At 61.6% G+C, this 14,717-nt stretch overlaps 8 protein-coding genes and 1 non-coding gene across 9 annotated transcripts; 5 read left to right on the forward strand and 4 right to left on the reverse strand.

Annotated features, from left to right (window-relative positions):
- Positions 1 to 42: 42 nt before the first annotated feature.
- On the reverse strand, positions 43 to 1,569 carry PAN0_001d0852 (uncharacterized protein; the record flags this gene model as incomplete). The annotated part of the gene is made up of 1 exon (XM_014804466.1): positions 43 to 1,569. The coding sequence occupies one exon, from the start codon at positions 1,567 to 1,569 to the stop codon at positions 43 to 45; it is 1,527 nt and encodes a 508-aa protein (XP_014659952.1).
- A 712-nt stretch (positions 1,570 to 2,281) lies between these two features.
- Positions 2,282 to 2,364, forward strand: PAN0_t001c0012. Its single transcript is given in 2 exon segments — positions 2,282 to 2,318; positions 2,329 to 2,364. It is a non-coding gene; the product is annotated as a tRNA-Ala (tRNA).
- A 399-nt stretch (positions 2,365 to 2,763) lies between these two features.
- PAN0_001c0853 (proline dehydrogenase) lies at positions 2,764 to 4,800 on the forward strand (the record flags this gene model as incomplete). Its single annotated transcript, XM_014804467.1, has 1 exon — positions 2,764 to 4,800. The coding sequence occupies one exon, from the start codon at positions 2,764 to 2,766 to the stop codon at positions 4,798 to 4,800; it is 2,037 nt and encodes a 678-aa protein (XP_014659953.1).
- Positions 4,801 to 5,554: 754 nt separating this feature from the next.
- Positions 5,555 to 6,404, forward strand: PAN0_001c0854 (uncharacterized protein; the record flags this gene model as incomplete). The annotated part of the gene is made up of 4 exons (XM_014804468.1): positions 5,555 to 5,783; positions 5,901 to 5,925; positions 6,008 to 6,163; positions 6,245 to 6,404. The coding sequence occupies 4 exons, from the start codon at positions 5,555 to 5,557 to the stop codon at positions 6,402 to 6,404; spliced, it is 570 nt and encodes a 189-aa protein (XP_014659954.1).
- Positions 6,405 to 6,594: 190 nt separating this feature from the next.
- On the reverse strand, positions 6,595 to 7,590 carry PAN0_001d0855 (myo-inositol oxygenase; the record flags this gene model as incomplete). The annotated part of the gene is made up of 1 exon (XM_014804469.1): positions 6,595 to 7,590. One exon carries the CDS (start codon positions 7,588 to 7,590, stop codon positions 6,595 to 6,597), a length of 996 nt encoding a protein of 331 aa, XP_014659955.1.
- Positions 7,591 to 8,270: 680 nt separating this feature from the next.
- Positions 8,271 to 8,867, forward strand: PAN0_001c0856 (zf-DNL-domain-containing protein; the record flags this gene model as incomplete). The annotated part of the gene is made up of 1 exon (XM_014804470.1): positions 8,271 to 8,867. One exon carries the CDS (start codon positions 8,271 to 8,273, stop codon positions 8,865 to 8,867), a length of 597 nt encoding a protein of 198 aa, XP_014659956.1.
- A 127-nt stretch (positions 8,868 to 8,994) lies between these two features.
- PAN0_001d0857 (fatty-acid amide hydrolase) lies at positions 8,995 to 10,728 on the reverse strand (the record flags this gene model as incomplete). Its single annotated transcript, XM_014804471.1, has 1 exon — positions 8,995 to 10,728. The coding sequence occupies one exon, from the start codon at positions 10,726 to 10,728 to the stop codon at positions 8,995 to 8,997; it is 1,734 nt and encodes a 577-aa protein (XP_014659957.1).
- A 671-nt stretch (positions 10,729 to 11,399) lies between these two features.
- Positions 11,400 to 13,685, reverse strand: PAN0_001d0858 (uncharacterized protein; the record flags this gene model as incomplete). Its single annotated transcript, XM_014804472.1, has 1 exon — positions 11,400 to 13,685. The coding sequence occupies one exon, from the start codon at positions 13,683 to 13,685 to the stop codon at positions 11,400 to 11,402; it is 2,286 nt and encodes a 761-aa protein (XP_014659958.1).
- A 140-nt stretch (positions 13,686 to 13,825) lies between these two features.
- Positions 13,826 to 14,620, forward strand: PAN0_001c0859 (translation machinery-associated protein 20; the record flags this gene model as incomplete). Its single annotated transcript, XM_014804473.1, has 3 exons — positions 13,826 to 14,108; positions 14,204 to 14,476; positions 14,583 to 14,620. The coding sequence occupies 3 exons, from the start codon at positions 13,826 to 13,828 to the stop codon at positions 14,618 to 14,620; spliced, it is 594 nt and encodes a 197-aa protein (XP_014659959.1).
- Positions 14,621 to 14,717: the final 97 nt, after the last annotated feature.

Here is a 14,717-nt window from a genome sequence, read left to right on the forward strand (position 1 = left end):
AAACAGTCCTTTGCCCTCCCTGTGGATGCGTGCGCCACGGCCTCAGAGCGAGACGGGGGCGAGGGGCCGACCGTAGTCGTCGATGCCCGCGCGTCGTTGGCGGAAGCGCCATGCGATGCAGAGCACGAGCAGTACGAGCTGCAGCACGCCCGTGAGCACGTAGGCAGCGAGAGACGACCAGTCGGTGCCGGGCTGGAGCGCGAGCGAGTAGACAAAGATGGCACTGCCAGGCACCTGGAGGCACATCATTGGGATGCTCAGGCTGCCCACCAGCTTGGACCGCGCCGTGTGCATGATCTGGGGCACGTACTGACCCGCGGCCAAGAGCGTGGCCGAGCCGCCGAGGAAGGCGGCCCAGCGCGAGACGAGCAGGCGCGAAGATGGCCGGCTAAGCGCGGTGGTGGCGAGACCAGTGACGGCGGTGCTCCAGCTTCCGAGCACGGACGATTCCTCGGGAGGCGGGAACGACTTTGCCGGGAGCGAGCTGACGAGGAGCAGGGTGATGGCACTGATGAAGATAAAGTGGAGCAGCACCACCCAGGCGAGTGCGAGCGCGAGGCTCCATTCTTCGGTGCGTCGCTTGCGCGTGCGAAGCTTTCGCTGGCCGACTTTGGCTCGCCTCTCGCGCGCGATCCTCTGCATGTCGCGGGGAAGGTTGGAGGCGCGGGTGCCGGACTGGGACGAGCGCGTCGATGGTCGAGCGGCGTCGTTGGTGCTGCTGCTGCCGTTGGGTGCCTTCCACATGGGCCAGAACGTAGGTACAAGACGCGAAAAGGCGCTGCTGCTCACGTCTCGATGGTGCGCATCGGCGTCGTGGTCGGGAAGCAGCAGCTGCGACTCTGTGTCCAGGTCTTCATCGTCCTGAGCTTCGTCGGAGGAGGTGTCGTCGGGGTTGACCTGGGCGGAAGTTGCGCCGTAGTTCTGGGCGATGTGACTGTCGACCGAGTCGAGATCCGAGTTGCCCGAGCCGACGGACGAGGTGTCGTCGGTAGAAGCGCCCACGAGGGAGCGCGACGACTTTGCGGGAGCTGCCAACAGACGCGTGCTATCGGTGGCACGGGCTTGGCTGCCACGGCCGTTGGCGGCAGTGCGGGCAGCTTTGCGGGCGCGGGCACGTACGCGGTGGTCGTTCTGGTCGCGCTGGGGCAGTGCGATGGCACGCTCGTAGCGCTGGTCGGCAGGGTAGTAGATGAGGAAGAGGACGAAGACGGTGGCGAACATGAGCCACTGGAGACCGACCTGGAAGATGCCGAGGAGCGACTCGGTGCACTCGAGACCGGGCACGGACGGGCAGCAACGGATGATGCCCCACTGGAGCGCGACGACGTTGAGGAAGCTGGATGCGCTGGAAGTTGCGCCGAGGAGGAGGAACCATGGCGAGAAACCTTGTGAGGACTTGTTGAGGACGATGCGAAGGATCTGTGGCAGGTACGACACGATGAGGCCCACACAGAGGAAAGTGGAGAGGTAGACGGCGACTGGATCGTGCTGTACGTGGCAGCTGGGATCGTCGTGGAGGTGGCCCTCGACAGCGGCGCCTGTCCAGAGGGACGACAGCGTGGTCAGCATGCTGTGCAATGTGGCAGCTGACCAAGACGACGCGGTCGTCGTAGAAGGATGGATGTGATTAGGAGGCGGTCCAATGGATGCGTGATTGTGGTCGTGAAGGTGGAGATGTCCGGGGCGGTCGTCAAGGCATGTACATTGACTTGTCTGGGGCGATGGCGAGGTTCTAGTGGCTCTCCAACCAGAGCGGAGAGGGTGAGGAGGAGGAGGGGGGAAGGAGGCATGCACGACGCCCTTTTTCGGGGGCTGCTTTGGTCGCGATTGTCAGAGGCGAGGCGAGGCGAGGCGAGCGTGACAGGGGGGCGTAGCGCTGCGCTCGCAGGGCGGAGCTCCGGGTTGGAAAAGTGCAATTCGGCGCTGCGCAGTCGCCTTTTTGACTCGGACCCTAATTTTGAACGCGCAGCGGCCACGCCTTTCTTTGCAGTTCGCGCTCCAGAGGCCGAGGCTTTGCGAGTGTGTCGAATGTCCCTCTAGGCTACATCCGTGAGTAGCTGTCAGCCGGCTCAACTTGTCGGTAGATTTCTTATGTCGGGGTGGTGCATCAGCAGCCGATGCAGACACAGTTGGGGGACAGGCATACATTAGCTTTGACCTCCTATTGGGCTGGCAAAACTATCGCTAGCGACGCGGCTAACGGCACGTGCCACAACACTTTGCAGGTACCACAGCTCAGGCTAAACCCCATATGATGACAGTTCTTTTTCACTTCTCCATCGGGGGTTTAGCTCAGTTGGTAGAGCGTTCGCTTAGCATCGTCTAAATTGCGAAAGGTCGCGTGTTCGACTCATGCAGTCTCCAGACTTCTCATTTTTTTTCGCTGCTGCTTCTGTTTCCTGCCACGGCTCAACTTCGGCGCGATCTCGGGAAGCGCGAGAAAAACCCTATCGGAAGAGCCAAACGACTCGTGACCCCACTTCATTGTTCGCAAGGAAATGATGAGAAAGCACAGCAGCAGATGGCCGAGTCAGTCAATCACAGAAGCGCTCCTCGCCGATAAGCAACGGGCAGCTCTTTGTCCGTCCGTCTCGAACGATACGCTCACGCTCCCACCTCGCTGCATCGTCGACGGCCAGCTTGTGTTGACTCCATCATCACCATCACCCCTTCTCTCCTGCTTCGTTCCCTCGCTTCCGTCCCGGCTTCTCTTTCTATTCTCGTCGTGTGTTCATCAAAGCTTGCCAAGATCCATCACGAGGGATGGCACATCTGCATCGCCTCGCGTCTCTGGCTCGATCTCCGCTACCATGGCGCTCAACCCCAATCTTCGCAAGCACCTCGACTAGGCTGGCTGCTCCGGCTCGCTCGAGCGCGGGCGCCTTCACGAACAGGCGATGCATCTCTCAAGCCACAAGATCGGCTCGCTCCGACTCCGCACATAGCCAGTCCGGTCGTCGCGTCTTGCGCCTGGTCCTGGCGGGCACGGTCGTAGCCGTCGCTACCGTGTCGTTCTCCGAGCCTCTCCGACTCGACGCTCAAACTCCGGCCGCTGTCAGATCCATTGCCGATGCGCACCGCGAGGATGTCCAGCGCGAGGACGAATCCTATCGCCCGCACCGCCCGCTCCGCTTCCAACCGGTCTCGATGCTCCTCACCAATTACGCCGTCTTCACCCTCTGCTCCTTCTCCTCTCTCGCCAAGGTCGGCCCGAGCCTCATCGAGTGGAGCTCAAACACCAGCCTCCCCTTCGTCTGGACCGCAACAGAGTACATCATCCGTCGCACCTTCTTCCGCCAGTTCATCAGCGACGACACCGCCGAAGGTTCACTGCCTTTGCTGTCGTCCCTCTCGCGCAACAACCTCGGAGCCATGCTCAACTTCTCCGTCGAGGTCACCCACAACGGCAAACCGGCATCCTCCTCGTCCGACACTGACGCCAAAGCCACCGCCAAGCCCGCCGTACACCGTCCCTTTGTCGACGAACTCCTGCACAGCATCGACGTCTCCGCTCGCCTTGCCACGCTTCCCGCCGACCATGGAGCTGCCGACACGGCCGAACTCGCCGAGCTCGCCTCGCGTCCCGATCGCTCCGGCAGCACCTTTGTCGCCATCAAGCTCTCCGGCCTTCTCTACGACTCTTCCGTGCTCGAACGCGCATCGGCTGCCATCGTGCCCCGCGAATGGTTCAGCGCGCCTCCCGAGCCCCTCCCGCCGCTCTCCATCAACGGCATGGGCCCTTGTGGTGGCCTCGCCATCCCCGTCGCCGCGCTCCCGCCCAAGGACGTCGAGGCGCTTCGCGAACTCTGGCAGGCGCTCCGCGAGATCACCGAGCGCGCCAAGCAGCACGGCAACGTCCGCCTCGCCATCGACGCCGAATACAGCTGGTACCAGCCCGCCATCGACGCCATGTACGAGGCCATCGCTGCCGAGTACAACCGTCCCGGACCGGCTGCCTCCACCAACGCCAAGCGTGGCGAAGCAGAGCCCCAGGGCAGCGTCTCCGGCCCGCTCGTCTACAACACCTTCCAGGCCTATCTCCGCCGAACACCCTCTCATCTTGCCGCCTCGTTTGAGCGTGCCAAACTTAACGGATACACGCTCGGCGTCAAGCTCGTGCGCGGCGCCTACGTCGACATCGAGAATCGCATCTGGTCCGACAAGATCGTCGACGCGCCTCCCGTCCCCGGCAAGGGCGCCGACGCTCCTGCCTACGAGGGCTGGGGTAGCCCCGTGTGGCCCAACAAGGACCTCACTGATCGTTGCTACGATGGTTGTGCCATCCGTCTTGTGCAGGAGATCCATGACGACCTCGTACGCAGCGCAAAGAAGGGCACCCAGCCTAGCCTCGCAGTCGTCTTTGCCAGTCACAACACCCAGTCGTCGCTCAAGGTGATTCGTGAGATGGTTCGCCTCGGCATGGCCAAGCCCGCCCCTGCGCTCTGGAAGGCCACAAGCGATGCCTCCCCGATTGCAGACGAGGCGCAGCTGTTGCGCCAGGTTCCGCTCGTGGACCTCCAGCTGCAAGAGTCGATTCGCGGGCGCATCTTCTTTGCCCAGCTGTACGGCATGGCCTCGGTGCTCACCGCACGCATCCAGGCCGCCTTCGACCCTGCCTCTGGCGGCGTCGGCCCACACATGGTGCTCAAGTACATCCCATACGGCCCGCTCGAGCTCACCCTCCCGTACCTCATCCGCCGTGCTCTCGAAAACGGTGATATCATGACCGGCGGCGCGGCGGCCGAGAAGGCGCTCGTGTGGGATGAGCTCATGCACCGTCTCGGCCTCCGTCGATCGTAGAGGCCCATCCTCACTCGTTTCTTTTCCCCGAAGCAGACGCCCAAGGCATGGTGCCTTGCCCTTAACACCAGGCACACCTCTCGCATCCGTCCGTCTCCCCTTCTCTTCCGTTCCGTTTTCAGTTTTGCTCATACCCCGGCACGGTGCCTTGCCCTTAACACCAGGCACATTGATCCATCACATACCCACTCGGCACGGTGCCTTGCTCTTAACACCAGGCACGACTCTTTCAAGTCTACCGCACTTGCATACCCAGGCACGACGCCTTGCCCTTAACACCAGGCGTACCTCATTCTCTCTCATAGACTCTGTCTTTCTGCATGCATTCCTCTTTCTTTTACGGGCAGTCTCTCGCATACGTCGCATCTCTTGTACAATTAGGTCGGTCGAGCCACTTAACACATCGACATCCTCATCGTCATCGTCATGGTACTGTAAATTTACATCTCACCTTTGCTGTTGGAAAGCGAGCATCTTCCACTGCAGTGATTTTGCGCGTGATTCGAGTACAGCAGATTTGAGCTGGTGGGATTTTAGCGGGTCTTGGCCACAAAGGCGGCGGAGAAGCCGAGTCAAAGTGGAGGAGCTGCACGTGCGGCTGCATTGCGACATTCTGCAGAGCCGCTTGCAGCTGTCACTTTGCTTTCGCACTTCTCACCACCATCGCAATTTGCCGACATTCCTTGCTGTTGGCTTCGACCCCACTACCTACAAAAACTACCTCGAAACTTTCAGCTTAATCGATATCTTCAAGATGGAGGATCCGGTCCAAGAGATTCGCGGCGTGGTCAAGGGTCTCGTCGCCGCGAGGAACGCCTCGGAGCAAAAGTACTGCATGCAAAAGTACTTTGCGCCCGATGCGTCCTTTGATCACGTCCTCTGCACCGTCGCTTCGGGTCCCAACTCGAGGGACAACGGCGTGCTGCCCATCTACCAGTGGCTCCGCGTCATTTCGCGCTCCGACATTGAGGTCTTTCACGTCGGTGAGTGTGGCTCCGCCAAGCCGTATGACAGCTACGAAACGGCGCAATAAGCTGGTGAGGAGATTGCAATCAGTAACGATACTGAACATGCTCATATTTGCTCCCGCTGTCGTACAGGATTCGACCAGCATGCCAACAAGCTGTAGGTAGTTCGACAGCGGAGCATGGCAGCCGCGTTAGCAGCCTTGGGTGCGCAGATACTGACGACTTGATCCCAATCGCAGCTTCCTAGAGGCAGTGCAGACGCTGCGTCCCAACTTCCCCGTCGTGCGCGACGTCGTTGCCAAGGACGCACGTATCGTGGTGGCGCTCCAGCTGCAGCGTGGTGCCGACGGCAAGTTCTACATCAAGAGCCAACAGGACCTGTATGCGCCGCAGGTGTAAGTGGCGCTTCTCCATACTCTCTTCACTCTTGACACGTTCGATGCTGACCTTCCTCTCTCTTGCTTTTGCACCGACAGCCTGCCGTTTGGCATCGTGCCAGGCGGCGAGACTGTGACGATGCTGATCAAGAAGATCGCTGCGCTCAACTGCGTCGTGTTTGTCGCGATTGCGCAGATCCTGTTTGGCCTGTGGAAGCCGGGCAAGGACCCGCTGGGCTCGCACCTCAAGAGCAAGTAGTTGACACGCCATCGGACGACGCAACTGGGACATGCGACTTGGTCGATTGGGGCAGACAGAAAAGCAATCCTACGGTGCGGGTGCGAGTTCAAGGTATATTACAACACTCGTGGGGAGTGTGCGACTGTGCGACTGTGCGAGGTCTATGCAAAGCGATGATTGGAAGAAGATTATGCAAAAGGGAGAGAGACTACCACTGGATCTTGCGGTCCTTGCCGCCGAAGTACTTTTCGATGAGGCTCTCGTAGTACGGGCGCAGGGCGACGGCGTCGGGTGGCGAGTCGGACTTGGAGTAGAGGTCGTACGGGTTGAAGGCGAGGACGTTGGAAAGCGCCTCCTCGTCCTCGGGTGTGCAGAGGTGGCGGTAGGCGCCCTCGCGGTGCCATGGATAGAAGCTGTGGTATCGGATCATGTCGAGTGCCGCCTGTGGGAGCGTAGACTCGCGCTTGGCGATCTCGTAGAGGTACTCGTCGTGGCCAAAGCTGAGCATGACGTTTTGCAGGCCGCAGTTGGGCTCGTACATGCCGTACTTTGTGTTGTAGCGCTCGTCGTGGAAGTCGGGGTTGTTCTCGAACGTGTGCGGGTACACGGTGCCCTCGGGTGCGCAACCGACGACGAAGGTGTCGCCGACAACGTCCCACTGACCATCGGCGCCAAAGAAGCAGAGCAGCTTGCCGAGGTCGTGGATGAGACCCGTGAGCTGCATCCAGTCGGGCTTGCCATCGCGACGCATCGCCTCGGCGGTCTGCAGCAGGTGCTGGATCTGCGAGAGCGACGTGTCGGGGTCCGACTCGTCAACGAGCGTGTCGAGCTTCTCGATGGCCTCCCAGACGGTCATGCTGGCGTGGTGGTTCTTGAGGAAGCGTTCGCGCGCAGCAATGTTGAACGCCACCGTCTGCTTCTCGTGCTGCGTCTTGTAGAAGGCCTTGACGTGGTCAAGCGCGTCTTCGTATCGGCGGAAGTCGGCCTTGTCCTTGTCCGAGTCGAACTGGGAGCCTTCGGTGCGCCATGCCTCGTCCTCGGACGACTGCGGCTGCGGTGCCTCGGGATGCTGGCCGCGGTAGACGTTGACCTCGTCGACCATGTCCGAGATGGCATCCATGGCGGTGCCCTTGGCGACGATGGTGCTGGCGGTCTTGACCGGTGCCGCAACGGGCAGGACGGGCTCAACTGCGATGGGAGCCATGGTGATCAAGTTGACTTGTGCTGTGAGGGTATGCAGGTGATGTCGAAAGCTAGTCGAGATGGAATGTGGGGAATCTGGTGAGCATGTCTGGCCGTCATATATGTTTCCACACCGCAAGCCTTGGCCCCACGGGGAGGCCGAGCCTTGGCCGCTGTACGCGACGGCACAGACGGGACGGTGACAACATGGCGGGTGTCGGCACCCTTTCGGTGCTTAGACGGAGACCAACAAAGTTTTGCGGAGTGGGCCCAAGGATACGGTTGGCCGGTCAATTTGGTTGTGCGTGGTCGTGTGGTGCGTTGGGTCGCCCCGCAGCCCCTGTCAAGACCATGCTGAAGGCCGTGCAAGGACCGACGCGGCCGAGGCGTCCAAGGCGCATCACCAGGCGTCGGTCCGACCTCGTGCCAATTCACCGACGTCCAGAACGCCGCGTCGAGACCGAGCCGGGTTCGGAGCGGTCTCCCAGGTAGCGGTGCCGAAAATCACAGAATCCGAAGAATCGTACGTTAGTTCGCGAAGGTCGAACATCTAAAATTTGGAAAATTGCCCAGCTGAGCCATCTCCGTGTTCCGTTCCTGCAGCCGAAAAATCCAAGGCCTTCTCCTCCACTTTCCAAAAGTTTGGAGAGACGTTTCTTCGTTCTCACCATCATCGTCTCCTCCTCGCCATACGCTCTGACCATGTCGCTTCGCACACCGATCACACAACTGGCACGCTGCGTCGCCTCGTCCAGCCGTCAGACGTTGCCGCGTCAGGTGGCGATCGCCTCGCCTCTGCGTTCTCAGCTGCTTCCATCTACACGCCTATCTGCGCTGCCGCACCGATCCTTTGGCTGTTCGGCATCGCTACGCAACGACCGCTCGCGCATCGAGGCCTATATCCCGGAGACGACCCTTTCCGACTCTGCCGCATCATCAAAGAGCGGCGACATTGACGCGGCGGACGAAGCCAACTCGATCCCCGTGACGGGAGAGCGTACACCCATCGGACAGATCGAGCAGCGTCTCGCCATCACGTTCACCTGCACAGTAGACGAGTGCGGCCATCGCAGCTCGCACGAATTCTCAAAACGTTCCTACACCAAAGGCATCGTCATTGTACAGTGTCCAGGCTGCAAGAACCGACATCTGATCGCCGACAACCTCTCGTGGTTCACCGAAACCGAAGACGAACCGCGCACCATCGAACAGATGATCGAGGCCAAGGGTGGCAAGGTACGCAGAGGTACTGTCGGCGTAGACGGAGAAACGGGAGAGACTATCGAGATCCTTTCCTAGAACAGCTTTGCAATGCACAACATAGACTGCGTTCACTCAATCGAACAGTCCGACTCGCACAGCACCTGCATCACGCGACCACACAAAGTCGGCACATTGTTCTAGATTCTAACGTGGCGGGGACGGTCTAAGCGGTGTCGGCGTGGATCTTGCGCGCGACTGCGATCGTCTTTTCCTCACGCAGTCGCTGTCCCACCACCTGGAGGCACACGGGCAGGCCGTGCAGCTCGTCGGCGCTGTACTGCGCCCACACCTTGCGCTCGTTTTCCGACTTGGGCGCAAACTGCGCATCGGCGCGGTCGAGCTGCCTGTCCACGGCCAGGTTGGCCATGGGGAATACCACGCCGGGCATGTCCATGAGGTTCCAGCAGCCCGTGTAGAAGATGTGGTGGTAGGCATCGTGCGTCGTGGAGCACTCGGCTGCGACGGGCGAGATGAGCGCGTCAAAGTGGCCGCCGCCGACGAGCGCACGCATGCGCTCCTGCAGCTCGGCCGCCCACGCCGTGCGCTTGGCCTGAATCTGCCACAGCTCTTTGACGGTCTTGCCCCAGTCCGCGTCGGTTGCGGCGAGGCCCTCGACCCACTCCTCGTGCTCGCCCGATGCCTCCATGAGCGAATGCACCGTGGCGCCTCCCTCGGCGCGGAAGAAGGACTCGATGAAATGCAGGCCGCGCTCGAACAGCTCGGTGTCCGAGGCGAGGAGCGAAGCGTCCCACTCGACCACCGTGTGGCCGGCAGCGCGCAGCTTGGCCACGGCATGCGTGAGCGCACGCTGCAGCGGCGGCGTGGGGGTGACGATGCCGTTGTTGGTGAGCACGAGCAGCGTGAGCGAGGCGGGCAGCGACGATGCCGACACGGGCGTCCACGGGATGGGCACGCACTTGGGGTCCACATGCCACGGCTCCGTGTCCACCACGGTCTTGGCGTAGATCTCGAGGCCGTCGGCATCGTTGCACATGGGGCCATTGATCGACAGCACCGCCTCCTGGCCCGCCAGCCCACTGCGGCACTTTCCGGTAGGGAAGCGGCCGAACGACGGCTTGAGTCCCCAGAGACCCGCAAACGAGCACGGGATGCGGATGCTGCCTCCGATGTCGGTTCCCACACCGAGCGGAGAACCACGCAGCGCCAGCAGTGCCGACTCGCCGCCCGAGCTGCCGCCGGGGGTGATGCGTGTGTTGAAGGGGTTGAGCGTGCGGCCGTTGGCGTTGCTCACGGTCTCGGCGATCATCATGGCGGTGGGCGTGGCGGTCTTGCAGAACAGCACCGCGCCCTGTTCGCGCAGCAGCGTCACCAGCGTCGAGTCGTGGTCCGCCGGGTCGTTGATCCACGTGACGAATCCGAGGTTCGAGTCCTTACCCTTGAGGTTGAAGTTGTCCTTGAGACTGACGGGAAGGCCGGCGAGCGGACCGGGCGGCTTGCCCGTCGCAGCGAACTGGCGATCGATTTCCTTGGCGGCAGCGATGGCCTCGTCGAAGAAGAGCTCGGTGAGGCAGTTGACGAGCTGGTGCGCGATGGCGGCACGCTTGCAGAACGCCGTGGTGACGGCCTCGGAGGTCCAGGTGCGCGCCTGCAGCTTGGCCAAGATCTCGGCGACCGGCGTCGCGGTGATGGCGACCTCGTCGGCGGACAAGATGCCGCACGAGGTGGGGATGGAGCGCAGATCGGCGCCGCTCGTGTGGTTGGCGGTGGCCAGCAGCTCGGATGGGAGACGCCAGTCAGCGGGGATCTGGTCGAGCCGAGCCTGTTGCTTGGCTGCGGCGATCTGCTTCCACGCAGTCGATGAGGACGAGGTCGACGACGACATCTTGGATGTGCCGTTCGAGACGGCGGTGCTTGCGGGGGCGACGGCAGCAGGCATGGTGGTCGGTTGTTTGCTGGGGGGCCAGGGGTCTCGGTGGGTCCACCGCGCGGAGCGTTTTATATTGCGCGTGTGGGGCAACTCGCATAGCGGCGGCCGGTCGGACGAGCGTGGACAGCCAGCATGTCAGCGTGGACGACAGTGCAGTGTGCCACCGACCAGATTAGGCTCGCAGCGGGCCACCGGCTATCTCGGCGAATTCCACGCAAGATTGCGCAGGCTCAGTTGGTCGATCTTATCGTTTGCTTTGTGCGGCTCAACCAAAAGGCTCAAAGCTCAAAGCTCAGAGCTCAGAGCCCGAGGCTCAAGGGTCTGGTTGTACAGGACTTCGGTGGGACCATGTGACTTGCGCGCTGGCTGCTGCTCGGGGCCCGTGTAAGGTTGCCAACGCCGACGGATTGGCTCTCAGAGGTCGTGCGCAATCGAGCCTCGTTTTTCCCCGACACGCGCTTGAACGGGAGGTGGTCCCAAATCCGATGCACAGGCGCCGTGCATAAGTCCGACGACCCTTCGTCCAATCTCGCACCAATCCCGCGACGGTCTCCATGGAGGCGCATCCAGCAAGCTCGACGCCACCTGTCAACCTCACACGTCACACGAACCTAAATCGATGTAGCACAAGGTGATTTTCCAACGTTGCATTGCCAGCGAGAGTGTAGCGCACATCTAGGTTAAGCATCATCGTCGCCACCTTCTCCATCGACGTCACGACCGAGCCTCTCGTCGCCGCCGAGCAGAGTCCAGGTCTCAAACTCGCGACCCTTGTGGTCCTTCTTGATGAGGAACTTGCCGCCGTCGCCCTGCTCCTTCCACACGAGCTCGCGCGTACGGCCGAGACTCTCGATGGCCGAGACGCGGTCCATGACCGACTCGAGACGGTCGCTGTAGCCCTCGGACTCGGCCACGCGTCGCATGGCGCGTAGCAGCGGCATCGAGTCGGCACGGATGTGGTGGTGGCGGTCAATGTGGATGACGTTGAGGTGGTCCAGCTCCATGATGAAATCGGGACGCGTCATGACCTGGCGCGCTTCGCCCCATGTGAGGTGCGGATTGGGAACGTCGGCACCGCGCACGTCCGACTCCTGGTCGTTGCTCGGATCGGTGATGGGCGACTCGGTCAATCGTCGATGCGATGTTGCCGCCTCGTCATCGTCGTCGTCGTCATCATCGTCATTGTCGTCGTCATCAGCCCCGACCGCAATGTTCGCGCGTGCACCTGTGCCAGCCTGGTTGGATCCCGGCCGCTTCTCGTCGTCGCTCTGCGCCGCCGCCACGGTGGTGAAGCGTGTGAGGCCGGGCACGGGCGATGCGCGCGCCTTGAACCATCCGGCGTCGCTGTGCAGCTGCGCGGCCAGGCTGCTGTACTGCGGATCCTCGACGTCGTCCTGGTTGACAAAGGCGGGCAGCCGGCCGCCGTAGTCGTTGAGCAGATCCTCGAGCTCCTTCTGCTTGTGGGCCAGCTCGCAGAAGAGGAGCCAGCTGCACGTCGACCACTTTTGCTCGTCCATGACGTCGTCGTCGTGGTCCTCGATGATGCCGGTCTTGCTGAGCACCCACTGCATGTCGTCCTCGACGAGCTGGCGTGCGGCGCGCAGCATATCCTTGCGCCTTGCCACCTTGTTGAGCAGACCCAGCCGTCCGCCGCAGATCTCGTAGACCTCCTGGAGCACGCGCGGATCTTGCGACGACGGCTTCTCGCCCCAGTACTGCTTGCGGCATCCGCGCAGCACGTTGATCGACTGGCGTCGCGAGAGGTCGCGGAAAGAGAGCGTGTCCATGCGGTTGGATGCCTTGCGCAGCACGTCGTACACCCAGTAGTCGGCCGTGGTAAAGACAAACGTGGCTGTGCCGGCCGAAGCCCACTTTTCGGCGCGCTGCTGGAAGATGTGGAGCAGCTTGGTGCCCTCTTCGTCGCGCGGCAGCAGATGTGCGCTGTTCATCACGATGATCGCCGGCTTGCCCGTCTTTTGCTTGCGCGTGATGAGCGCCTTTTCGAGCTTGTGCAGCGCGCGCTCGAGCTGCTGGTAGTACGACATGCCCGAGAGATCGGAAAGCCCCAGCAGGTTGCCGAGGTAGTCGCGGTTGTTGCTAAAATTGATCGATTCCGAGAAGCGGTCCACGACGATGGTGGGATCGAGGTGCGCATCGAAGAAGGCACAGCCGTCCGCATCGATCTCGGCCATGGCCTCGATGATGGACGTCGCCTTGCCCGAGCCTTTGCTGCCCATCACGAGGAAGTAGCGACCCGCCTCCTTGCCCGAGATGATGCTGCGAATCATCTCGTCTTCGGGCCGCGGCGGCTCGATGCGCACATGGGCGAGCTGGTCGCCGCTCTTTGCGAGCGCCAGCACGGGATCGTAGCCTGGATCGAAGGCAGCCTCCATCTTCTTGAGCACGTGTCGCTTGTACCAGGAATGATAGACCATCGCAGCGCCGCCGAGTAGCAGCACACCCACCGAGGCACCCATGGCGGTCTCCCATCCGGTCGAGTTGAAGAAGCTCCGGAATCCCTCGCTCGAGTCCTTTTCGGAGCGGCCGCCGGAGGAGGATGACGTCGAAGAGCGTTGAGGCTCCTCGGAAGTACGGCGATGTGACATTGAAAACGGCCGCGCTATCGATGCGGCTGCCATCGGCTTGGCGACCGCCATGGCAGCAGCGCGTGTGTTGAGCGGGGCAGCGGCCATCCACGGCTTCGCCGCTGCAGACACGGCGCTCCTCGGGATGAGCATTGTGATGCGAATCGGAGATGCCGAACTAGGTTGATGTGATGGTTCAGAGGAGCAAACCTTGGCTCGGCCGGCTTCGCCGGGCATCTGCCAGCCTTGCTCGACCGTCTTGGCGTTCGGTGTTCTAAAAGTGTCATCGGCGTGCATCTCCTCGACACTTCGACACTGCAGGCTGTGCACGGCCATGCGAGCCAGAGCCGAACGTGAACGGGACGGAATTTTTGGCCTCATTTCCACATGTTAAGTCCAGATCAGTCGTGCCTCCGACTTCCGAACTGAGGACCGCAAAGCGAGCGGAGCTGCAGACGCTGCTCAACGCCGTGCTGCAAGCTCTGCATTGTCTTGCTACTACCACACGTCGGGCTAGCATCATGTCTCTCTTCAAGAAGTTCGAGCCCAAGCCGGACCTGGGACCTGCGACGGCGCTCAAGTCGTCCGTGCGCAGGGTCATCCGCCAAAAGCTGTGCGAGCAGTACCCCGTGCTTGCCGAGGACGAGGGTGCGCTTCTCGAGGCCGCCTGGCCAAACAAGGCTTCCGTCACGACGGTCAAGTTCGCGCGAGAGCATGTGCAGATGCTCATCTCGGACAAGCAGGTGCTCTTCTTCCAGCACTACGACGACTGGTACCTCCCCAGCCTTCGTCTGCTCCACAAGTGTAAGTTTTGCCGCTACGGTCCTTTCCCTTTCGAAGCATGTGCGGCCAGCTGATCCCAAGTGCATCTCCCTCTTTTCTCCACTGCAATCGCACAGTCCCTGAAATGCTTCCATCGGTCCAGGTGGACCGCGGAGCCATCAAGTTCGTGCTCTCCGGCGCCAACGTCATGTCCCCTGGCTTGGTGAGCGCAGGAGGCAAGCTGCCGGACCCGTCCAAGGGCGAGCAGCCCATCAAGGAGGGCGAATGCGTCGCCATCCGCGCGCAGGGCAAGAACGAGATCCTCGCGGTGGGCGTCATGAAGATGGATTCCGAACAGGTGCGCAAGACCGGCAAGGGCATCGCGATAGAAAACATCCACTACCTCGGAGGTAAGTTGCGACCGTACGACGTGGCAGCGAACTTCTCTAATATTCAGCCTTCTGACCGTCCCCTCTTTCTCTCTCCGCTTTGCAACACTCGCTTCACTGCCTTCAGACGACCTGTGGCTCACTCTGTCCAAGGGCGGCATCTAGTTGCACACACTTTCCATTCCGAATCTTCATTCAATGCATTCATTCATCTCTGTCTATACAAACGACCGTTCAGTAGGCCCTGGGGTCCGGATCGTCG

This window comes from Moesziomyces antarcticus (assembly GCF_000747765.1).
Source record: "Moesziomyces antarcticus DNA, scaffold: scaffold_v10001, strain JCM 10317, whole genome shotgun sequence".
NCBI lineage: Eukaryota > Fungi > Basidiomycota > Ustilaginomycetes > Ustilaginales > Ustilaginaceae > Moesziomyces > Moesziomyces antarcticus.